This window comes from Epinephelus lanceolatus, chromosome 7 (assembly GCF_041903045.1).
Source record: "Epinephelus lanceolatus isolate andai-2023 chromosome 7, ASM4190304v1, whole genome shotgun sequence".
NCBI lineage: Eukaryota > Metazoa > Chordata > Actinopteri > Perciformes > Serranidae > Epinephelus > Epinephelus lanceolatus.
The window spans coordinates 25,859,608-25,886,136 of NC_135740.1; the positions used below are offsets into that span (position 1 = coordinate 25,859,608).

Genomic DNA, 26,529 nt, shown 5'->3' on the forward strand with positions numbered 1-26,529 from the left:
TTAAATATGGATTGGCCTGTTTGTCTTCTCTTAAACAAAAGAAAATCTTATTCTCTCTCTTCCTCTCTTTTTCTTTTTTCTGTCTGTGTCCTCAGGATGAGAAGAACCAAGTACTGATGACCAACGCCTGGCTGCAGCTGGTGAGTCAAAGTTTGAGAAGACCATCAATTTAATGTGCTTTAATTATATTTCTGACTTTATTACACAATTATCTTTTAAAGACGCTGTGACTGTGCATCTCAAATGACTATAGCGCTACTACATTAAGTGCTTGTTGATGACATTGAATTTTAAGTGTGCAAGTACAGAGATACAATTTATTTCCTGGATTAATTATTTGTACTTACTCAGTCTAAAAGAAACATTTAGAATCTAATATTTACTGTATAACCATCTCGTCTTAGTGTTAGCTCGTCCATCCAAGTATTTTTAAGCTATATGCAATTATTATCAGAGCTCACAGTTTCACAGAACACTTATCCTCATTACTGGAAGTCAGCTACCAGTTGTTGCTGACTGTGTGTGTGTGTGTGTGTGTGTGTGTGAGAGAGAGAGAGAGATGGTAGGAGACTACTTTGTGTGTGTCCATGTTCAATGCTGGCATCAGCATACTCGAGAAAACATCGCTTCAGGCAGATTGTCAAGACGAAAGTGAGAAAAGCATTAGGAGGAGGAAGATGGAGGAAGAGTGCAGCATATTTAAGTGGCAGTCAACTTGATAGTTAATGGACTTAATGCCAACAGGCGAAAAACTCCACAGACAGTTTTTAGCCTTGAGCCAAATTAGTCTCAAGTAGGACACAGTGTGATTGGTGCTCACTGTTTTAAAGTACAGCAGATTTCTCGTCTTGGTGCTTTGGAAGGACGGGTAAGACGCAGAGAGAACAACCATCTCTAGGTTGTTATCCATTAGTGTTCATCTTCATTTTTAAAGGTCCAGCATGTAGGATTTAGGGGGATATATTGGCGAGATTCTTCAAGTTGAGCAGTCGGTTTTGTTTTTGTGTGTTTGTCAGTCGGTGTGCAGTGTACTTCTGGGAAGTTTCAGTCCCCAGATTTAGCTGTAGTGTCAGTGCTCCTTGATTTCACGATGCTCTTCGGTACAGGCAGCTGCAGACACAGAGGCAGCTGCCTAGAAGAGGAGAGGCTTTGCCCCTGCCAGGCTCCGAGATAATGTTGTCTTTTGTCTTCTGCATAGAAGTGGTGAATTTACAGCTCTCAGCAACTTATTACAATACAGTCTTTGGCCTATGTTTGATATCTAGTGTCAGCAAATGTACATTGCCCATTTCGGATGCATTGTTAGCATGGTTGGCTTGTTTACTATATTATTTGAATGTCACTGTCACACTGAATGTCCCTCTGAACTCTGTTCAAACTCAATATGGGGAAAAAAAAGAGAAGAATAGTTTAGTGTTTGTATTGAACAGCCAAATCTGATTCAGCTGACAGAATTCTGATTTGGGTTCAGCCCTACCGTTCATATATACATATGGAGGAAGTCCTCTCCCTAGAGTTCGCCATGTTGTTTTACTGTAGCCCAGAACGGACAAACCAAACACCAGGATAGAGCTTGGCATAGGAGAGAAGTTTTAATTGGTTACAATTTTTAACCTTGCCACTAGATGCCACTAAATCCGACACACTGGCTCTTTAAGCCATCAGGTGTGGCTGTTAGAAACAGGAATGACCTTTTCTTTCCATTCCTTGATTACTTCAGACTTGCTGTTTGATTTTGAAAACGGTAAAACAGCAAAAATCATCTTACCCCTCCAGTTTATTTTCCTTCCTGGCAAGACACAGCCCTTCTTTTATCTATCAAATGTTTTCTTGTAAAAGTTCAATTAGATTAGTTCAACAAGCCATCAGACATTACAAGTTTGGCAGAGCATGGACGTTATTGCACCCATTTAAAAAAGATGTAAGATCACATCACATGTAAGAAAGTTCCTCTGTGAAAATGTCTCTCTCTGTCTCTTTCTGTCTGTGTCTCAGTACTGGACGGACATCTACCTGAGTTGGAATCCAGAAAATTACCCTGGTGTCCAGAACCTGCGATTCCCTTCAGACCAGATCTGGACCCCTGACATCCTCCTTTACAACAGGTTAGAGCTGCTTTCTCCTGCTCATCACCACCTTCCTTAAAGCAAATGTAAAGGACATATTACACTAACGATGTATCACTGAGGAATGTAAAAACAACGTTACGGTGGAAGGGGGTGCTTGCAGTGATGAACCTACAAAGAATCATCACCTGAATCTGCAGCTCCCCTCGACTAACCTCAGTGTAATCATTGGCGGTACACAACACACCTGTGCACTACCCCGGTGGTAGAGGCTCCACCTCCTGGGAGGTGTAGTTTTTTTTTTTTGTTTTTTGTTTTTTTTAAAGTACTGAATGGCAAACTGTGAGGCATACAAATGGAAGCCATATTCTTACGATACCAGAATACAGAAAAGGGGGATGGAACACAGTGAATACAGAAAAACATGTAAAATCAAAAAGCACCTTAACAGTATCAGATTACAGGGGCACATCTTTAGATAGCCACTGTGCACTACCTACTCAGCACCAATTAACCAATCTGGAAATCCATCGGTTAAAAAAAAAAAAAAAAAAAAAATTACCTCTGGAGGCACAGCCCAGAGTTCAACTAACCGGAAGTGAAGGGGCCTCACGCCCTTCACTTCCAGCGGTGCCCCCAGGGAATCGCCGTGTTGTTTACAAATACTTCGGGTAGAAAACCAGCAGAGTTTAGCTATATATCACCGTGTAGACTAATCTGATGTTTGTTAAGTCTATAAACACAATGACTGAACAAACGTTACTATTTCTGTGTGCACGTAATTAATATGGTTATCGTAGAATAGCTGGGCTAACCGTTAGCTGTTAACATTAGCCGTTAGCGTTGTCTATAACCATAGACTGTATAAAAATAAGGTAATAACTCAATAAACGGTCCATGAATAAAATATTTTTTCCAGCAAATATCTTAGTTACAACATGATTGAGCTAGCAAAGCAGTTTTGTGTTGCTATGTGTGGTATTTATTCAGTTATGGGAAATCACGATGTCTAGAAAGCAGCAGTGGCTGCAGCAGACAGGGACAGTTAGCAAAGCTAACATCAGGACGTCATCTGTTAAAAGCCTCCCGTTGCCGGATACGACATGAAACTACTCCAGTTAGCTCAATCATGTTGTAACTCAGACATCCGCTGGAAAAAATTTTTTTTTTCCACGTTGACGAGACGGCATTACTGGAGCGGTCGCTATGGATGCGCTATGGACGCGGAGCTTGCTGTTTCTGTAGGTACACATTTCCTGGGGACACCTGCACGTCTCGGCCGCACCCCCTCCATTGTGATTGGCTAAAGCGCAGCATCGTTCAGACTCAAAGCCCCGCCCTCCCCCCCTCTCTAGTCATCTTTCACACAGGGCTGCCGACAGATTCTACAATGTAGATTGCAGAATCTGTCTTGAGAGATTACCAATTAACAGACAGACACAGAGACTAGCTGGGGAACATAGTGGAGCATTTAGCGACTAAAGATTCAGATATTTCCCTCAGGAAATGGTAGAGACCAAAAACCGAGCTAAAAACAAAGTGACTGTTGTAATAATAATAAATAATAATACAATGGATTTATATAGGGCTTTTCAGGATACTCATAGAGGCTTTGCAGAAAAAAAAATCCATAGGGAGGTAGGGAGAGAAATAGTCCAGAAAGGGTGAAGTACACTGAATTTAGAGGTCATAGGCAGTTTTGAAAAGGTGTGGTTTGAGGGTTTTCTTGAAGGTGGAAAGTGAGGGGGAGTCTCTGATGTGTTTAGGGAGTGAGTTCCAGGGGGTGGGAGCAGCAATGGAAAAGGTGCTATCCCCCCAGGTGCAGTGGTTAGTCCTAGTGGAGGGAGACAGGAGGTCGGCATCAGCAGTCCTAAGAGTGCGGGAGGGAGTGGAGCTCAGCCAGGGAGGGCGGGAGCCAGGTTGTGCAGAGCTTTGTAAGCGATGATGAGGAGTTTGAAGTGGAAGCGCTGGGGGATGGGGAGCCAGTGGAGGTTATGAAAGATGGGGGTGATGTGGTCACGGGTGTGGCAATGTGTGAGAAGAAGAGCAGCTGAGTTCTGTAGTTTCTTGAGAGTTTTGGGTGACAAACCATAGAGGAGACTATTGTACTTACTTATTTACTTATTGTACTTACGTTTGCCATGACTCCAGTCCTGCTTTATAACAACTGAATGTAGCAATATGCAAGTGTTTGCCAACACAAGTTGACATATCAATGTAATATTGGTGATATGTCAATGGTGAGTTTACAGCTTGTTTCCACTGCCCCCCAAAGTGACTAAAAAAATGGAGGTTTAGGTTTGAAAGGTTGTGACCTTTTTCTTTTCTTTTCTTTTTAAATAATCTCCTTTTTGAGTTCAGTGCTTTCATTATTTTCTTGTTGTCAAACGTGATATAATCAGTGTTTTAATCCACCTTTGTCAGTCCAGGAGACAAACACACCTGTCAGAGACGGTGTGTTTTCTCCCTATTTTATTTTTGTGTGTTGGAGTGATTGAATATCAGTCTAATCCTTCTGATTCACTGCCATTTTATTAAATTCAGTTTTTAATCTCCACAAACCAAAGCAGTTTCAGGGTTACTTTAAGCTAACGTGAATAATAATCACACCCAATCAAACACAGAACCCAGCGACACAGGCAACATGAGGAGACGGGTTTCTCCAATAGCTTTCTTCTAGGACAGAAAAGAGGTGTATTAAGAGAAGAAAAAACATTTTAATGATTAATTTGCTTTACTGAACTTTACTGAAATAGAATTAACATGTTGGAAGTGATTTTACTGGCCCTCCATCATCTTAGCTGTCTCAATTCACTCTGTCAGTCAGCCTCATTAAGATGCGGAGTAGTAGCTGACAAAGGCTTAATGATGTGATTTAGACTTACTCATTAACAACAGACAAACTAATGTCATGAAATGAAAGCTGATTTTGTTAAAATGCTGTTATTTTTCATTAAATACAAATAAAATGGGGTGTTTTTTTAAGAATGGAGACACAGGGCTGACGTCCTTATTTTAATAAATGAGGTTGAGGGAGCTCATTGCATTTTTTGATTCAGGTCAGGCTGTATCCACTGTTCTTCACGCTTCTCTGCGAGGCTTTCTCGAGTCAATTAGAAATGTAGGCCAGTTGTTTTTCCCCAAAACAACTAATTGCACTGAGTTTGCATGCTTGACTGAGAAAGGGATGATCGTCTGAGACTGGGGAGACAGACAGACAGACAGACAGACAGACAGACGGGTTCAGTCACAAAGAGGCAGACAATGGCACAGATAAAATGTGGGGAGAAGTGTGTAAAATAGAAGATGTGATAGATGTGACTACGTAAAGTGAGCTGGGCAGCTTTTCATTTGGTCTTCATTGATGTTTGTGAGGGGACGGAGACAGTCAAACACACACATGCACATCACAGGGAACACAAGGACAAAACAAAGGTTTGGAGGTATTAACCCAAATTTTAAAAGCTCAGCTTTCAGACCTGCCAGGATTACCCATCCTAATCTCCCTGCTCTCTCTGCCTTTTACCCTCTGCCTCCACTCCTCCCTCTCTACCTCCATCAGCCATCCCGTCTTACCATCTCTCTCCTCATCTCATTCTATTTGTGTCTCCCTCTGTCTCTCTTTCATAACTCACTGTCTCACAATAATTCACTCTATTCAATCAACTCTTTCTCTCCATATTTTTTATCGTCCCCAGCCTTCACTGACTCCTCTTTATAAATCATCCCAGCTACCTCTCTGTCTGTCGAGGTGTCAGCACGTTACTCTGCCCCTCTTCTCTCAGTCTACCTCTTTGTGTCTTTCTAGTGTCTCCGCTGCCTTCTCTTGTGCTTTGTGTTACTTTGCCACCTTCTCAAATCTGTTCACACATGAAAACAACAACTCTGATTTCTTTAGGACAACTTTAGATGTGTTTGCTTTGCCAAATATATACTGTAGGATAAACAGGTGCCGCCTGTATTATGTTCACTTGCAATCTTTTATCTAATCCTGGGAATATATACTGCACAGAGGTCAAAGGAAGGAGGTCACAGACGTAGGTTGGGTGTCCAAAGCACATTGACTTTGACATCAGAGACTCGAGTTTGTGTCCTGCAGCTCTTGTGTTGTGAGGTTTAGCCCTTAAAAACACTCAGTTAAGGTACGGGAAAGTTTGTCATTTTGGTAAAATACTGAAAAGGACCAAGAGTCTACCGCCATTATAGCTGCTCTGTGGGGCTGGTGACTCAAACTGAGGAGGACTGAGAAATCCTGCCCACCATGTCATGTTATTTTACACTGGTCGGCAACTTTACTTTCTGATGCTCAACAAAAATTAAGCAGTACAACAATGGCTTACAAGTTTTTTTTAAAAAACAGTCACTAAACCACATGTGTGCGTGTTGCGCCACTGCAGCCAGTTTATCGCCCATACTGGGATCCAGTCCCGGGTGAGCGCAGTGGAGCAACACGTTGGACTGCCACATGCCACCATACTCCCATCGTGTGTCCAGCCTGGACAGCTTAGGCAGCGAGGCGCTTAACACTCCTTCAAGGCTGCGACAACAAGCTAACTGTTTCGTTGGCTAATGTAGGCAGCCAGCTACTGCTTGATTAAAAAAAAAGTCAACGGTAAATTTGAAATGATAATAATAATAATATAATAAACTTAATACAGCACCTTTCAAAACACAGTTACAAAGTGTCGTACAATACAATTAAACACATTTAAAACACAAGGAGAATGAAATAAACAGTGTCATAAAATGTCACCAAAGTAAAAGATAAAATAAAAAAGGAACCAACCCAGTGTCAATATTGTATGCTGGTTGTTGATTGGTTAGGGAAGACATCCTCTGTGGGAGCATCATTTTACATGAATTAACCAATAACAGATTAGCATTGATCCCATCCTAAGAACGACAACAGGAGCCTGTCTTCTGCCCCCCACCACCACGTAATCAGAATTTCAATTATGGCCTTTTTTCCAAATGAGAGAGAAAAATGAGACTGAAATGTGGTTATTCTTTTTGTCAACTAATTACTTTCTTATATTTTGTTCCCCCTGTTTGAGGAGAAACCTCCTCTGCCTTAATGGAGCAGCTTCCTTTGGTGCTCAGTGTATGTCAGCGTGCTAACATGCTCACAGTGACAGTGCTGACATATTGATGTGTAACATGTTATCATCTTAGTCTGGCGTGCTAGCGTACAAATATTTGCTATTTAGCACTAAACAGAGATGATGCTGTTGTAAAAGTAGCTAGTTTTGCAGGTATTCGGTTATTATCCAAAGTACTGGACAAAGTGAAATTTTGATTTGTTGATGACCCCAGCTGAGTTAAGGGATCACCAAAGTTATTTTAGACCATCTTAAGGGGGATTCATGAATATCTGGACAACATATAGTGCCAATCCATCTTGCAAATTTGAGATATGTCACTGGATACACGAACACTTTGATGTGCTCTTGGTATGAATATCTGAACCAAATTTTATGGCAATCCACTAAAAATGGTGAAGATATCGCAGTCTGGACCATAGTAGTGGACCAACCAACAGACGGACATTGACATCCTGAGAGGGTCAACACATTCCAGCAATCACTTTACAAGTTTAGATATCCATGTTCTCTCAGTACATGTATTTTGTTTCATGTTTGCTAATGCAAAATTTAGTTGTATTTTGAACTGAACAAAACTATATTTTTTGCAACTTGTTGAAAATACAGTGCTGATGTTGCTGGTTTTCAGCCTTAAGACTGTTGCTTACCTTGTTGAGGTCAGATAAGATGAACAGTAAAGCAAAGCTGAAGGTGTGTTTTACATCCGACCTGGAAAACCTCGCAGCCACTTTTATTTGTTATAGTGTACCGTGCTCCTGGCCCGTATTCTGAATTTGTATCTGAATTCTCAGAGTTTTTATCCAGTTTAGTTCTTAAATCAGATAAAGTTATTATTGTAGGCGATTTTAACATTCATGTCGACGTTGATAATGACTCCCTGGCTACCGCGTTTATCTCATTAATAGACTCCATTGGCTTCAGTCAGGGTGTACATGAACCCACTCACTGTTTTAACCATACCCTCGATCTAGTTCTGACGTATGGAATTGAAATTGATAACCTAAAAGTCTTTCCACAGAATTCCTTGCTATCAGATCATTATCTGATTACTTTTGATTTCTTTTTACTCGATTACACGCCACTTAGCAACAGTTACTATACTAGATGTTTATCAGATAGTGCTGTCACAAAATTTAAGGAAAAGATTACTTCGTCGTTAAATTCAATACCAATACCTTCAGTAACAGAGGTTTCCCGTGCCGACTTTAACCTCTCCCAAATTGATCATTTTGTTGATAGCGCCGTAGGCTCGCTGCGAACAACGCTCGACTCTGTAGCTCCTCTTAAAAAGAAGTTAACAAAGCAAAGAAAGTTTGCTCCTTGGTATAACTCTCAAACCCGTAGGTTAAAACAAATATCGCGAAAATTTGAAAGGAATTGGCGATTAACCAAACTGGAAGAATCTCGTTTAATCTGGACAGACAGTCTCAAAACTTATAAGAGGGGCCTCCGCAATGCCAGAGCAAACTATTACTCAGCATTAATAGAAGAAAACAAGAACAACCCCAGGTTTCTTTTCAGCACTGTAGCCAGGCTGACTGAGAGTCAAAGCTCTATTGAGCCTTGTATTCCTTTAGCCCTTAGCAGTAATGATTTTATGAGCTTTTTTAATGACAAAATTCTAACTATTAGAGGCAAAATTCATGACCTCCTGCCCTCGGATGGTAGGCCTACCTATCTAACCTCAAACACAGCTGTAGAATCTAATATATATTTAGATTGCTTCTCCCCAATTTCTCTTCAAGAATTGACCGCAGTGATTTCTTCATCTAAATCATCAACGTGTCTCTTAGACCCCATCCCAACTAGGCTACTTAAGGAGGTCTTTCCTTTAGTTAACACTCATATATTAGATATGATCAATATATCCCTATTAACAGGCTATGTACCACAGTCTTTTAAGGTAGCTGTAATTAAACCTCTCCTAAAAAAGCCCACCCTGGATCCAGAGGTGTTAGCCAACTATAGACCAATATCTAATCTTCCCTTTATGTCAAAGATCCTTGAGAAAGTAGTCGCAGACCAGCTGTGTGATTTTCTCCAGGATAATAATTTATTTGAGGAATTTCAGTCAGGATTTAGAGTGCATCATAGCACTGAGACAGCTCTAGTTAAAATTACAAATGACCTTCTGATTGCTTCAGACAAAGGACTCGTCTCTGTTCTTGTTTTATTAGATCTTAGTGCGGCGTTTGACACAATTGACCATCAAATTCTACTGCAGAGACTGGATCACTTAATTGGCCTAAAAGGTTCAGCACTAAGCTGGTTTAAATCTTATTTATCTGATCGTTTTCAATTTGTTGACGTTCGTAATGAATCATCCTTACGTACCAAAGTTTGTTTTGGAGTTCCGCAAGGTTCTGTGCTCGGACCAATCCTATTTACTCTATATATGCTTCCTTTAGGTAACATCATTAGAAATCACTCTATAAATTTCCATTGTTATGCGGATGATACACAGTTGTATTTATCGATGAAGCCAGAAGAAAGTAATCAATTAACTAAACTCCATAACTGCCTTAAAGACATAAAAAATTGGATGAGCACCAATTTCCTGATGTTAAATTCAGACAAAACTGAAGTTATTGTTCTTGGCCCCAAACAACTCAGAGACTCTTTATCTGATGACATAGTTTCTCCAGATGGCATTGCTCTGGCCTCTAGCACTACCGTAAGAAACCTCGGAGTAATATTTGATCAAGATTTGTCTTTTAATTCTCATTTAAAGCAAACCTCACGGACTGCATTTTTTCATCTGCGTAATATTGCGAAAATTAGGCCTATCCTGACCCGAAAAGATGCAGAAAAATTGGTCCACGCTTTTGTTACCTCAAGGCTGGATTACTGTAACTCTCTATTATCAGGTAGCTCTAGTAAGTCCTTAAAAACTCTCCAGCTAATTCAGAATGCAGCAGCACGTGTACTAACAGGAACTAAGAAACGAGATCATATTTCTCCTGTTTTAGCTTCTCTGCACTGGCTCCCTGTAAAATCCAGAATTGAATTTAAAATCCTACTGTTAACTTATAAAGCTCTAAATGGTCAAGCTCCGTCATATCTTAGAGAGCTCATAGTGCCATATTATCCCACCAGAACACTGCGCTCTGAGAACGCAGGGTTACTCGTGGTCCCTAAAGTCTCCAAAAGCAGATCAGGAGCCAGAGCCTTCAGCTATCAGGCTCCTCTCCTGTGGAATCATCTTCCTGTTACGGTCCGGGAGGCAGACACCGTCTCCACATTTAAGACTAGACTTAAGACTTTCCTCTTTGATAAAGCTTATAGTTAGGGCTGGCTCAGGCTTGCCCTGTACCAGCCCCTAGTTAGGCTGACTTAGGCCTAGTCTGCCGGAGGACCCCCTATAATACACCGGGCTCCCTCTCTCTCTCTCTCTCTCTCTCTCTCTCTCTCTCTCTCTCTCTCTCACTCTCATCCTATTACTGCATCTTGCTAACTCGGCCATTCTGGATGTCACTAACTCGGCTTCTTCTCCGGAGCCTTTGTGCTCCACTGTCTCTCAGAATAACTCATACCGCAGCGGTGCCTGGACAGTGTGACGTGTGTGGTTGTGCTGCTGCCGTGGTCCTGCCAGATGCCTCCTGCTGCTGCTGCCATCATTAGTCATTAGTCATACTTCTACTGTTATTATACACATATGACTATTGTCACACAAGTATACTGTCTGATATTAATACATACTTTCAACATATTGTACCACAGTAGCCAGAACTATAACTATAATATTATTACTTTCATTAATGTTGTTGTAAGCTACTGTCATTACCTGCATCTCTCTCTCTCTCTCTCTCTCTCTCTCTCTCTCTCTCTCTCCCTCTCTCTGTCTCATTGTGTCATATGGATTACTGTTAATTTATTATGCTGATCTGTTCTGTACGACATCTATTGCACGTCTGTCCGTCCTGGAAGAGGGATCCCTCCTCAGTTGCTCTTCCTGAGGTTTCTACCGTTTTTTTTTTTTCCCCGTTAAAGGGGTTTTTTTTGGGGAGTTTTTCCTTATCCGCTGTGAGGGTCTTAAGGACAGAGGGATGTCGTATGCTGTAAAGCCCTGTGAGGCAAATTGTGATTTGTGATATTGGGCTTTATAAATAAAATTGAAAATTGAATTGAATTGAAGGGGAAGATTCAGTTAACAGCCGAGCCCGAGGGTTTACACGCCCCCTGAGGAGAGATTAAATTTACAGTTTTCAGCAATAATATGGATCGCTGCTCGAGACACACACAAACACATACATACTTAACTAATTACACCACAAACCTCTACGTTCTCATGCCTAATAATACACAGTAAATATCTGTGCACAAACATGCACACAAGTGGCAAACAGATGCACAAAAATAACCCTATACAGGCAACACACTCGCTAATCGAACACACACACACTCTTACACAATTACAGACATTAATGGCACAACACGCGTCATTACACAGAGGGCCATCAGTGCGCAGCCAATAACACGCTAGTCTTACTGTGTTGAATGCATTCAGGCTTATTAGCATGCAGCTTAGACGACAGCTCGCCATAAATCCCTTCGTTCTTTTCATTGTTTTAATATGAAGTTAATGATGTTTAGAAGTGCCGAGGTCAGATGCCATCTTAATATGCAGTGTGTTCAAGAAAGGAAGAGTGAGATAAAATTTAAGAAAAGATACAGTCTGTGATGAGTCACTCAGCTCATATTATCCCAGTGTGAAATCTCCCATATCTCCCTCATATGGCTTTTCATATTTTCAGATCATTGTGCTCACACTCTCACAGTGATGTTTCATGCATGGATAGTCTATACTGTGAGTCATGGATTTATCATCACGACCATATTCAGGCACACTGCCTGGAGAAAATATTTTGTTGTTCATCATGTTTGCAAAGGTTTTGTGCTTTGATTGACAGCAGACATCTTCCAATTCAGCTCAAAGAGCTGAAATTACCATACGTCCCATGGCTTTGAGCACGGCTCAGACTAATTAGTGAGGCTTAAACATCTTTTCAAGTTGTTTTGGTTTGACTTCCCGTAATCGATTGAAGATATAAATGTATTTGACATAAAATATTTTAAGATTCACGACAGGCGTGGGGGGTATTACAGTATTGGTATCATGGTATACAAGGGTATCCAAAATTCTGACAGTATGATTTTCAATGGCAACAGCAATATGGATGCTCATCTTTCAGTTAAACTGATACAGAGATGCTGTGTTGAGGCAGTGTATTGTAGTGCACTGCTGCTGCCACTAGAGGTCAGTCTCTGTAACTGGCAGTTGAGTTGACACATGGTAACTGTGAGCAGTGGGGATGACGTTACAGGACTGTAAACAGCTGACAAGCAACAGCAGTGAGATAGTTGGGGGAAAACAGCAGTAGAGCCAGCATATTTTCACATCTAATTTGTTAAATCAAGGGTTTATTTCGACTGACTCAGAGTTGGTGATTGTTGGAACGGTGGAAAGACTAAAATGATTTTATTGAGTTTATTTTGTTTTTGTCAGGTTTGAATGAAGTGTGTTCCACGATGAGGCCGAACGAGGCCATTAAGCTAGTCTTGGTTTGGTAAGAGAAGGAAATTCAGAAGGTACAGTTGTATCGTTTAACAAGGAAAATATGTTTAACGCCTTGTTCACACTGGACGGGAAGTGCCTCAGTAGGTCAGTTGTTGCTCGTCAGCAGTTGCATGGCCGCTCACACCAGAAGTGTGTTTGTCTGTGCTGGTCGGCAAGTGATTCTGCTCCTCTGCTTTTTTCTAATCACACGTAGAGCTCTGTCTCCATTTGCGAGTATGTGTGTGTGTCTGCTCATCTTTTTCACTCTTTGTTTAGACACAACTGAAAAATATGTGGAAGCATGGGATGCATATTTTATCATTTATCATGATCGGATCATATGTCCAGTATATCTTCCATGTCATTCATCGTAGATTAGCAGTGTGTTTCCTTTCCAGATTTGCTCGTGACTCACAAAAAAGATGCTAAAATTGTTGCTGCAGATCGCGAGCCAGCCTCAAATCTACATGTCCTGTGTGAAAAGCCCTGCTGGTTAACATGGGTGTCAAAAGAATGAGGGCAAGGCTCCAGGGTGCTTCCGCCTCCAGTGTGAACCTGGTGTAAGAATACTTCCTTTCTTCACATTTTGTGAGTTTTGTTTATTTATTAAGGGTGTTTTCAGACCTAGAGTTGTCTTGCTTTGGTCTAAATCAGGGACTAATTTTGTTATAAAGTTCCATAATTGCCTAGAGTTGGTTCATGTTCTCACGGCAGCATTTACAAACGGACCAGATCAAAAGATCTGAATGAAATGCACGAGAAAGCTGCTCTTGATTGGTCAGCATTTCCATGCGGGAAAAATCCAGGAAGTAAACAAAACGTTGAAGAAGAGTACACTTGCAAGATAAATGTGACACATTCTAATGTCACAATGGAGGAACAACTACGCAGGTTGATTTTAGCGCTGGTCATTGTGGACTATATTGCTGTCATTGTTCATTTTAGTCAAACCATACAGTTTGAAAACGAGGCGCGGCTCCAACTAGAAAACAATGTTTTGATGCATTGGATGTGCTGAATGTGCATATTAAGGCAGTACAGGAGGAGGTGCACATTAATAATCCTCCAGGACTGTAACATGCTCATGTTTAACCCAAACAATGTGTCATGTGACTGCAGTTGGTTCAGATCGCAGTCGGAACACCACAAACAAACCGCACCAGAGGTCGTTTGTTACTGGACTGAGACCACCTCTTCAAGAAGGTCTCAGGCTGTGTTTTTTGGTGCGCAACTCAGTGCAATTGCTGTGTTCACACCTGCCTAAATGAACAACAGCTAGGGGCAAATGAACTTGAGCTCGATTGAACCACACCAAACAGGGCAGGTGTGAAAGGACCCTTAACTTAAAAAAGCTAAGAGATCTTGTGGAACGTAGCAAACCCACCGCTCGAACACATGTCCCAAATGCAATTTTAGCATATTGCACAACCCTAGATATTGTCATATATGCTAAAATATACTTTATTCCACAGTGAAATAGGAATGACAGTATGAAAAACAGGTACCACCCAAGCCTAATTCACAAGGAAATGACTGAAGGACAAATGCACGTGTCCTCCAATGAGACAGAGATGCATATTTATAATAAAGCTCTCCCACGTCACTGATGAGAACCAACTGTAAACTTTATGTTGACTTTGGCTCGTCTGCTGTTTTGAATGTGTGTCAGGCGAGCAAAAATTGGCCCACGTGTGTGTGTGTGTGTGTGTGTGTGTGTAATTGTGTTTGTATTAAGAATATCCTGATCTAAAAGCCATCTATGTAAGCCGTTGACCTCCTCTCTAATTAGAGGGAAAAGTCAATGGTCTCACTTGACTGGGGATCGATGAGGCACATGAAGGACGTCCAACTCAGGTAAACCACAGACAGAATCCTGATTCTGCCAGGAGGGACAGTAGATGTACAACACAGACAGAGCACAGCGACAGGCCATAAAGATGAAAGGGGAATTAATCGAATAAATGGATAGTCTGCTGTATCTGTTTTTCATTTTTTAAGATGGGTGGATGGTGGAATGAAAGGACGGATCTGATGACTTTTCTGTGATCACTCAAATGAATAAATACAATGCACTGTCTTTAGGTGCATGTTTTAAAAGTGCATTCTGGTTTGGAGTAAGGTTTGTGAAGACCGCCATGACGAAGATGTAACACCGAGAATTTGTGTAGTAGGTCAAACCTGAATTCTTCTATAACTGTGAGGCTCCTTTTTTTCTGTGGAAACACATTAATGAGCTGATAACATCATGGTAAGCAAGAGCCTGCACTCTTTTTGTGTATGTGAGATTGACTGAAGTGCAAACCAAGGGTATCAAGTGTGGGCACTGTCCTATGGGTATTATTCTTACCTGACAAGGTGAGTGTCCAGAGGCCAAAGAAACAGTGGAGTGCCAGATGACATCTAACAGCCCCACTGAAATTCTGCCAATCAACATAATCAAGGTTTTCAGAAACTATATATATGTATTTACTGTTAAAGTAATTATGTCATATGTCTTTATCCCAAGCCCCTCTATGAAATAATGATGGTGTTTGTTGTCTTCTTGCCTGCGGCTCCCTTGACCAGTTAGTTAACCACAGACCCATAAGGCTGTCAAACTAAATGCCTAATGTCAAGCCCCCCTGAGGCTGTTCAGTCGAATGCCTTAAAAGTTTTGACATATATGACGTAATATACATGGATGGATACGTCTTTGCTTAATGCAAAGTGAGTAGGCGCTCGCCGTGTGAAGCTGTCAGCTCTTTATGGCTAAAAGCTTCAGAATAGGTGTTGGCTTTCTCCTTTAGAGCAATACATGTTCTTATGCTCTGTTTCATTCTGTTTGATTCAACAAGATTTAAAAAAAATAGTGTCAAAGCTTATAGTGTTTTGTTGTACTCCTTGTTGCTCTTTAATCCTGTGCAACCTGATGGCAGGCATCAACAAAGCCATACACATTGAATCATGACTTTAATGGTACATAATATTGTTATCAGGTTTTCCATTATATAGAATATATTGCAGTCTGACATAGTGAATATAAATCTCTCTGATCATAATGTCCAGCGGAAACGATACCCTCAGAAAATGTCAAAACAGCAAATGAGCATCCGACTATCTCATTGCATAGTGTAACACAGGCGCTCTCTGTCCACACTGAATCTGTTAAGTATGCACTTACATCACATAAACAAACCACATACCTATCAGCTGTGCACTCTAGATCAGTTGTTCCCAACCGGTGGGTCGTGGTCCAAAAGTGGGTCCCAAGTCCATTCTGAATGGACTACAAGTGACTTGTGAAGTGTTTATTTTGGAGTACAGTGAATTTCCGGCACAGAGCTTTTATTTAAGTGCTGTATCCTGCTGTAGAGTGAATGAATAACAGAGACAGCAAACTAGCTTGACGACATGGCCAAACGCAGGTATGACACTGAATGTATATTGAACTGTGTGGACCTTGGTGCAGTGACGAAGGAGAAATCTGGACCCCATGGCGGAAGCAGTTGGGAACCACTACTCTAGATCATTCTGAGGAACATAATCACTTAGAAGAATGTTAAATACTTGCTGTCTTCCTATGATTGCACTTTTTAAACAGAAAACACATTTTTTATTGTGAGATTTAATGGAAATTACATAGTATTCCCAACAGCAAGAATGTAGGTAGTAGTGATTTTCGTCAACCAGAAACTTAAAGCTATAGTGCGTAACTTCTGTTGCCTCCCAGCGGATAATGCGTTATTACAACTAATAAGCCGGTGGCACTTCCATGTACACAGAGTAACACTCGCCACACACCGTGTACACAGAGTAACACTTGCCAGTCACCACACACCGTACACAGAGTAACACTTGCCTTTGTGGTAGGATCCACTTCTGAACCGTGTCTCGGCCACTTCTCCGCCATGTTGCTTTCTCTTTCTACCTGCACTCTACCTCTTGCTGTGACACTCTCCGCTCTTCCTCCCCCTCCCTTCTTGTTGTGAGGAAGCATTTCCTGTGTGCCAGCGTGGGAATGTCGCCGGTCGACATGCATACTAAAAATGATATATATTGAAAAATACCGCAAGATGTTAGAGGAGCCGATCGGCTTAATCAGCATTGTGTCATCTCCTCTAGTAGTGGCTTGGGTGAAACGGACATTTATGGACCTGTAGAAGTTACGCACTATAGCTTTAACACTTCATTTCAACTTCATGAATCAGCTGTGAATGTTGGCTAGTGTAATGTCTTTGTATTTTCAAAATACCGTCATTGTGCATGTATTTTTATGCCTCCGTGATAGCTGTGGCTGGAGGCATTATGTTGCATTATGTTTTCGGGTTGTCTGTTCGTCTGTCCATCCATCCTATTCTTGTGTGAACACAATATCTCAAGAACACCTGTAGGAAATTTCTTCAAATATGGCACAAATGCGCCCTTGGTTTCAACAATGAATTGATGAACTGACTTAACAATAAACTGATTATATTTTGGTGGTCATAGGTCAGAGATTAAGGTCAAAGTGACCTTGCATCCATCTCATTCTCATGAACGAGATATCTCAGGAATGCCTTCAGGGAATTTCTTCAAATATGGCACAAACTGGACTCAGTGATGAACTGATCAGATTTTGGAAGTCATAGGTGTAAGTTAAAAGATCACTGTGACCTTGTCTGTCTCATTCTCGTGAACTCAATCTCTCAAGAACACCTTGAGGGAATTTCTTCAAAATTGGCACAAAAGTTCACTCGGACTCAACGATCCACTCATTAGACTTCGGTGGTCAAAGGTCAGAGTTACTGTGACCTTGCATCTAACTCTGTATTGTGAATGGAATAACTCAAGAACGCCGTGAGGGAATTACTTCAAATTTGGCACAAACATTCACTTGGACAGAAGAAGAAACTGATTAGAATTTGGTGGTTGAAGGTCAAAGGTTAAGCTCAGTGGGACCTCACAAAACATGTTGTTGGCCATAACTCAAGAATTATGACAAAACTTGACACAAATGTCTGATAGGATAAAATGATGAAGTGATGACACTTTATATCCAAAAGGTCAAAAGTCAACTTCACTGTAACATTAGGATATTCTGCATAAAACACTTTTTTGGCCATTACTTAACGTCATATCTCAGGAACAGAAGAGGAGACATTTGGTCAGATACTGGATTCGTGACACTGATCTTGAGTGTCCACCTTGAAACTGTGCTAATGGTGTGGATCTTCTGTGCTGTCGGGGGGAAGATGTGTGTGAAGCATCCATGTTTTCACAGACATGGATGTAAACTGTGAGAGCAACGTGACTGGTGCGCAGAAAAAAATGTCACAGCTACAGTAGCCTAGTTGTCAATAAAAAATTAATCTGTTAATGATGTCATTTAATGTATCAATTTTTTAAAGATTTATAGGCACAGATGATATTTGACCTGAATTTCTCTTATTTGTCTGGGACATTGAAATCGTTGAGGACATGTGGTCCAGCACCAAATTTTTTTGTAACGAAACTTATTACAGTATATTACATATTGTTTCTTAGTCTGGCATCGAGGTCTTGCTTTAACGATTAGTGCATTCTGCATATTTTTAATAGTACATGATGATTTATTCAGCCCTGGGTTGCTCTGTCTCTGCCTCAGGAACACTCCTGACTCTGTGGCTTCCTCCTTTTTGTCATTAGAGTGTCTGTGTGTGTTCCTGTGTGAGGACAGTGGCAGGTGTTGAGTGAGTGAGAGGAAAGCTTTGGTGACTCGTGTCCCATGGTGCACTAACCTGTCACTGCCACCATTGTCACTGTCGGTCTGTCTCTGTTTCCACCTTGCCGCACTCTCACGTGTCCACAGTGCTCTTTCTTTGGTGTGTGTATGCGCGCATGTACAAACACAACCACTTCCCATTCTCCCAGGGCTATCACTTGACAGTGGTATGCATATAAATATTAAAATGTGTACATTGCAAAAAGTATTTTGTTTCAAAATCTTAGAATATTTTATCTTAACAGTAATGAAAAAAAACATCTGATTAGATGAGACAAATGTTTTGTTGAAGCAAGCTACAATAAATAGAAATATTTTAAGAGTGCCTGAAACAAGCTCTAATTCATCTTGTATTGTTGTACGTCTCTTGTTCTCTGCACATGCATGATGTATACTGTACGTACTCTCCAAATCACACACACACAAAGTTCAGAACGTGCTCTGTTGTTATGTATGTAAGCGCTGATTGCAGGAAAGTGCGCACCTTCAGATAAAGTAAGGCCAAAGCTTGAATAATTCATTGCATAGCTCCGCCTCGGCCAACCCACACATCCCTCCCCCAGCACCCACAGCTGATGTCAACACACACGCACTAACACACACACACACACACACACACACACACACACACACACACACAAACTGAAGAGAATAAATTATCACACTTGACCCCCACCCCCAAAAAGAGGTAAATCACTCAATCTTGAGCAAAGGCGGTGACAAATAAAACATGTCCATCTACAAATTCTGTTAAGATGCATGCCACGTTCTTTTGTCAGGGCTGAATGAGGCTCCAGGATGTTTCAGACACAGTGGCGTTATCTCCGTCGCAGGGGACTGCATTGTGTATGTGCATGTATAGGTGTATTGTGTGTGCCTTTACACTGTATATGTAGAGTTCAGTGCGTGGGTTTGAGTTCTTATTTGGTGTGGACAGTGAAAAGGACGGTCAGCTCTACAATGGACCTTTGCAAGGACTGACAAACACAGGACTTTACTGATAGGAATATGTGTATGTATGTGTGTGTATTTGGGGGCATTTCACGTAATGAATAAAACCTACACTGCTTTACACTAATATTTGTTAGTCTTTCCGACTGCTAAAAAAAACTGACAGCAGGCCTTACAAAGGGGATTATGCCCTTTTTGTCCCCATTTGTTTGCTGTATTATCAGTTGTTGCCTTTTTCTGTTTTCATGCAGCATTTGTGTGAGGTTGGCATTTTGCTCTGCTGCTATAGATGCATTTTACCATAATTTTCTACTGCCTGTGGCTGTCTGTTGAAATTTAACACGCTGACAACAATAATATGAACCAGTGAATGGACTGAGAGCTGCTGATGAGTTGCCTCCTCATGTTTAATTTTATGTGACATTCACATTGCTCAGAGAGATTCTTTCCTCAAGCCCTACTTAAAACAATTTAATCTTTAGACAATGTTTAGCAAACTTAAAGGGGACCTGTTATGCTAATTTCCAGGTTCATACTTGTATTTTAGGTTTCTGCTAGAACATGTTCACATGCTTTAATGGTCAAAAAACACTTTATTTTCCTGACACTGTCTGTGTTGGAACACATATATTCACTTTCTTTCTGAAACGCTCTGTTTTTGTGCCTGTCTCTTTAAGCCCCCCCTACTGAAGAAGCCCAGTCTGCTCTGATTAGTTTACAAGTCTCCGCATCTCTAGGCTATGTCTCTGTACTGTCATTGCAGCCAGGGAATGACTGTAACAGAGAATAGCAGCATTTTCTACATTAAAAAACACCAATAAAAGCTCCTTAACACATCTGGACATGTTCCAGCAGGAATATGAACAGAAATTGGGGAGAAATGAACAACATTTGCAAACACAATCGTACGATTCCATGATGTTAGCATGTAGCTACATGTAGCAATGTACTTTCAGTCACTGGATGATTATATTGCAGCACTTTTACCTGTTAAAAATCACCAGTAAAAGCTTCTAAACACAACTGGACATGTTCCAGCAGGAATATGATCTGAAATTGGGGAGAAATTAACACCAGCAACAATTTTTACATGTTGCCCTGACTGTAGCATGCAGCTACATGTAGCAGTGTATGTCTTGTAATATGCATAACATAATAACACTTGCAATAACGTGCCTGAAGCAGATGACCATATAAAGATATCTATCACAAACTGACGTCAGCTTGTCCTGTAAGAAGAAAAAAACATTGGAAAGAGTATTCAGAGCGGTCTGAAACCTGAGGCTTTGGCTCACAGGGATTACTTTTACATACGCTTACCTCATCATTTGAAACTTTTGCCACATTTTATATAAACATTCGACATTATAACGTTCAATATATGACAAATAAATAATGAAAAGCATAACAGGTCCCCTTTAAGTTGTAGTACTTTTTCGACCAAATAGTGGTTACAAATTTTTCAAAATGATGATTTTGTGATATGACTGTCCTTTGTGGGTTTTATTCAATTACCTCCATCCAGACTGTCAACAAGTGACAAATAAATCTAAGTAAAACAATGTAGAAAAATATAATCACCACCACCCCCGTCTGACTGATGGAAACAGATAAAGAGGAACTGGTTATGTAACTGTAAATGGAGGCATGTAAATCCAGATGAATTCTGGCTAAGATAGTCAATTAAATAACATTAGTTTCTCTGAGTTAAAAGGATAATCCAAATTAAATATATCACAATGGCAAATTGTATTTCCTGTATTTTGCTTTCATACTTTTTCAGCTCTAAGTTGACTATATATCTTTTATTCTCTTAAGCTGCCCGCATGTTTTAATTATACGTAGCAATGAAGCGGGGGAGAGGAGATACATCCTTCCAGCTACGTGCTACAGTGGAGAATCAATTAGTATGAACAGGATTTTGGCCATGTGCTGCACGAAGAAACAAAACAGAAGACACTGACTAAATTCTAAGTTCAGCCTTTGCCTCCGGCACTTTATTTAAGAGTTCACACTCTCGCCGACACCGAAGAAGCTGCTCTTTAATTCTTAATTAGAGTTCATCTGGAGTGCCGGAGCTGAAGTGGGTCTAAGGTTAGGTGTCCAGGTGTTGTCTTTTCTGTAAGTATCTGTTCCCAAAAGCTTTGCTTGCTATTCCCAGGACTCTCAGAGAAAATAGATGCTACTTTTTTCTTGATTTCATTGACTTGTGCTGCTGTTTCAGAATCTGGCGAGTGAAGCCCTATCAGTCTCAAACTTTAAATATTGAAACTTAAGTTGTACTGTATAAAACCTGTCCTTACATCATCCCAGCAGGTTGGGAGCTGCAGAGCCTTGAAGGAGGCATCTGTGGTGTTTCTCATGTCACTGATTTGGTTCCTGTTACTGCATATTTGGCATAGCATTAACGTTGGAAGTGAATATTTAATTTCACTTGGGTTTTAACTGTGCATGTGTGGGGTGAAGGAGTGGAGCAGCAGGCTGGTTGCTCCACAGATGGCTTGTAGATATATCACTTCACTGCTCATTGCTGTGGCAGGTTGGGCAGAAACAGCAAGGAGACTGGCACACTCATGGTGCAGATCCCGGGGGGGACATGTCCCCCCCCAAATTCTGAAAAACACAAATTGTCCCCCCCAATTCTAAATAGCTTAAATGATTGAAATTGAACAAATGTATACAGTAGTCCTATATACTGGGAGAAAGGGAAGATGATGAGGAGAAATGGGAATCCGTGAGAGGCGAGAGATGAGAACGTGAGTGGACATAACATGCCTGAGACCCTGAAACTAGAAGTAGCATTAACTAACACCGAAGCAGTGAAAAGGAGGGTGATGGCTGGTTCCATGTACTACTGGCTGTTTAAGAGAAATAAACAGTAAAGGTAAGCATATGATTCTCTTTGTAGTGCTTTTTGAATGACTTGGTGATGGTGATGAGCCTCTATGAAATCGTGAAATATGCTGGCAATCTCAAGCACTCTGTGGGCATGATTTGCATGCGTGCAATTAAAAAAAAATCACAACTGATTGTGTCCCCCCCAAACTTGTCATCAGATCTGCACCCATGGGCACACTTAAACAGGTATACAAATACACATGGCTAAAGAGCCAGATCATTCCCTCAGGAGTTGGTAGAAACCAAAACTCCAAGTGATAGATAAGGTTGCTCCAAAACTGCTGGATGTGCAAATTAGCAACTGTTTCTTAACAAGTTTGCTATATCAACATAAAATGTGACGCTATGTGTTACCAACTTGGTTCTGTTTCCTCCAAGGGGCAAAAAAACTCAAACAGTTATTGTAATAAACTTTACACACACATTGCTTTCTCTTATTCTGTTACCAGTGCGGACGAGCGGTTTGATGCCACCTTCCACACCAACGTGCTGGTGAATGCGTCAGGTTATTGCCAGTACATCCCCCCTGGCATCTTGAAGAGCACCTGCTACATTGACGTGCGTTGGTTTCCCTTCGACGTGCAAAAATGCGACCTGAAGTTTGGCTCATGGACGCACAACGGCTGGCTGCTGGACCTCCAGATGTTGGATGTGGACACATCTACTTACATACCCAATGGAGAGTGGGATCTTGTGGGTAAGAGAGATGCACTGTTTACCCCTGGAAGTACAATCGTCAGCATAGATGGCTGTGCTTGAGTATAGGGCTGCCCTTGGCTATGAATTTGCCTAGTCGACCAGTAGTCATCATTTAGGGACATTAGTCGACTAGTTGCCTGCATGTTTAAGATATTAATTTAATTATTGAATTATATATTTTGGACAACACAGTGGTTTGAGATCAAGGTCTGAGAAGTGACCAAGAAGAGACCAGACCAACTAAGCAACCAATGAAGTCTTGCCGACTTATGACCTTTTTGGTCGACTAACATTTAGTCGACTATTGGGGTGCAGCCCTACTTGAGAATTCACTTTAATTGTATAGTTAAGTAAGTATATTTTAACATCCCCTTATATTTCCCCATCTGCGTCCTGAGATGAGTTTAAAACAAACTTTGAAAACAATTCTCTCAGGGACTATAAAAATACAACTGCCGTGTTCAGTCTATGAAATAGAAAGTGAGATACTCCATCACCAGATTCCTTAAGTCAGTATTTTCCATGGTTTTAATGTTTAACAAAGCTGAAATATTCAGACATAACTGACCCAAAAAATGCTACACAGGCTGCAGAGTAAAATACTTATGGATGCATACAAAGGCGTTTTGGTTTTGTTTCAACATTGCATCAGTTTTTACTTAATCTGCACCAAATTATGATGGACAAGTCCTCTGATATCTAATGTTTTTATCTGGGGGACAAATGCACCTGTTGTCATTATTGAGGTCTCGTGTCCCCTGCATCCTCCTATGGGTACATAAATATCCTCTCTACATTTGTCCTCCCCCCTCATTACACTGGGATCAGGCCCTGCCAACTCCCTGTGTCCAGACTCTTATATAAATGATGTCGCAATGGGATATCATTTGTATGGTTGTAGCTGGATGAACTGGAAAGGGAGGAATTTTTGGAAGACCTCCCAAGCGGGGTGTCTCCAGCTGGGACAGAGTAGCTGCAGATCCCAGCGCCTGTGCCCCCGGGATGGTGGTTAGCTGGAAATGGGTGTCAGACGGCGCCAGATGGCGTGCAATAGGAATGTTTGACGCGTTGGCAGGTGTGTAGCCAGACCATATGTGACAGCAGCACACCACATCCCCAGAGTTGGAGTTGAAGGTGAGATAGGTCAGCCCTCAAAAATCTAAACTGTTTCAGCTTTTTTCTTCAGCTTTTTTTGGCTTACATAACATTTTACTAACAATACTTAGATAAAATAAAAGCAGAGCAAAGTTCCAAGTCCCATCTGAGCGGTGCGACCCATGAAATATTTAGACCCATCTTTTCTTTCCTTCTCTTCTATCTGGTTTACACACATTATAGAAGCTATTTAAATATTGAATCACTTTATTAGTCCACAAGAATCTCCCTGACCTGTATGTGTTGTGCTCCTCTCTTAGGTGTGCCAGCCAAGCGCAATGAGCTGTACTATGAGTGCTGTAAGGAGCCCTACCCTGATGTGACATTCACAGTCACCATGCGCCGCAGGACGCTATACTACGGCCTCAATTTGCTCATCCCATGTGTACTGATCTCTGGCTTGGCCCTGCTTGTCTTCCTTCTACCTGCAGACTCGGGGGAAAAGATTTCTCTGGGTGAGAAGGACTGAAACACACATGAACACACACACTTAAAAAAGTGTTATTGATCCATGGAAGAAAGAGCGAAGGTGAAGATGTTTTGTACAGTTTTTTTAAAGAAGCTCTGTACAACATTCAGAGCATTAATATAGCAGCAATCCACCATTTGCGATGTAAAGATAAAGTGGAGTAATGGCGTCCTAAACAGAGAATGAAGTCAGGCTTCCTGTTTGTGTGGTATCCAATGGAACCTTTTTTTTCGGTACTTTATTCTTTGTGTAATGGCAAAAATGTCATTTTTGAATAAGCTGCTGTCAACAAGCGATTTTGCTCCTCTGCTTGTGTGTGTGTGTGTGTGTGTGTGTGTGTGTGTGTGTGTGGGTGTGTGCACACCTGTATGCACCCGTGTCTGCTAGCGTCATTCGTTCTCTGTTTAGACACTGAAAAATATGTGTAATAAGTACATAATTTAAAAAACACAATCACAAACTTAGCTACTGATAAAATAAAATAGAATAGAATGAAATGAAATAGAAAACAGACTAGATAGATCAAAACTATCAGTGCTGCAGGAATGGTTTCGACTTGCTGGTAAGCCAAAGAGCTCCATGGATGGCTTATGGTTTCATGGCACTTTAGGTGCTTCTGACTCCTTTTTGAACCCTGAGGGTTCATGGATCTCTCTTGTCTCTGACGCAAAGCAACCTGAAGCCGGGATGGCAGCGACGGAGCTCCGTGGGCAGCTTCCTGGGTTTGGGTTTCGCGGTGCTTCACCCTCCTGTCTGAACCAGGTGTTCTCACCGAGGTGCGCTCTTAAACCCATTTCCCCCAAGCAGTATGGTACAATTCAGTTCGGTACGCTTTTTTTCCGTTTCCACTAAAAAAGTTGTGGATGGTACCAATGGAACTGTCCCGTAAAGTTCCCATTTTTGGTCCCCCCTCTGTTGGGGTACCTAGCACACAGATCTGGTACTAAAAGATGGAGCTATAAACACTGCAGTCTGTTGATTGGTCAATAGCTGATGGTCACTCTGCTCGGGGCTGAGTTGTGGCTGGTTTTGAAGCTCATGTAACCACTCGTAAGTGCTATATCGTGGGCAACCGGACTTGCTTGCATTTCTTGAAGATGTTTTGCCTCTCATCCAAGAAGCTTCTTCATTTCTAAATGACTGGTACGAAGTTACAGGCTATAAACCCTGTGTGGGTGGGAACCCATGCAGAGTCGTAGGGGTCACGTCAGCTCTTAGTTTCAGAGTCATTAAGGTCACAATGTGAGTCGTTGACCCACCTGGCCACCATGTGTGTCATTAGGGTCAGGTGGGACCAGGGGTGAATGGGTGTGAAGCTGTCTGGGGAGGGATCCCAAGACTGCATTGTAGGTGGGGGATAAGTAGTGTCGTAAGCCACCCCCTCTGTTTAACGATGGTCGTCCCAGCTTGACGTAGATGGCTTCTCTTACTCCTCTTTCAAACCATCTTTCCTCTCTGGCCAAGATGTGCACATTGCTGTCCTCAAAGGAGTGTCCCTTCCCTTGTAAGCGGACAGCCAAGTCATGACCCGAGGAGTTGGCTCTCCTGTGCTCCTCTGACTAAACGCACGAACCTGCTATTTTTAAATATCCCATCGAGAGGGACTCTTACTGCAGCCTGTTTTATTTTGTTCTGAAAATGTCGGTATGCAACCCCACTCTGTGGATGGTAAATGAGGTGCAGACTGGGGCGTCGGTGGCTTAGTGGATAGAGCAGGCGCCCCAGGCCGTTGCCACAGTGGCCCGGGTTCGACTCCGGCCTGTGGCCCTTTGCTGCATGTCACTCCCTCTCTCTCTCTCCCCCTTTCACGCTTGTCTGTCCTGTCAATTAAAGGCTAAAATGCCACAAAATATCTTAAAAAAAAAGTGGTGTAGACTGATAAAGGAGGAAATACAGTGAGTGCTGGACTTCAG

At 41.5% G+C, this 26,529-nt stretch overlaps 1 protein-coding gene across 1 annotated transcript in view; it reads left to right on the forward strand.

The window, feature by feature from the left end:
- The window catches only part of LOC117261107 (neuronal acetylcholine receptor subunit alpha-7-like), a 69,447-nt gene that overhangs the window by 32,142 nt on the left and 10,776 nt on the right, over positions 1-26,529 (forward strand). The window contains exons 3-6 of the mRNA XM_033633346.2: positions 96-140; positions 1,996-2,105; positions 22,743-22,990; positions 24,408-24,602. Coding sequence (XP_033489237.2) covers positions 96-140; positions 1,996-2,105; positions 22,743-22,990; positions 24,408-24,602 — 598 coding nt within the window. The remainder of the gene's footprint in view (positions 1-95; positions 141-1,995; positions 2,106-22,742; positions 22,991-24,407; positions 24,603-26,529) is intronic.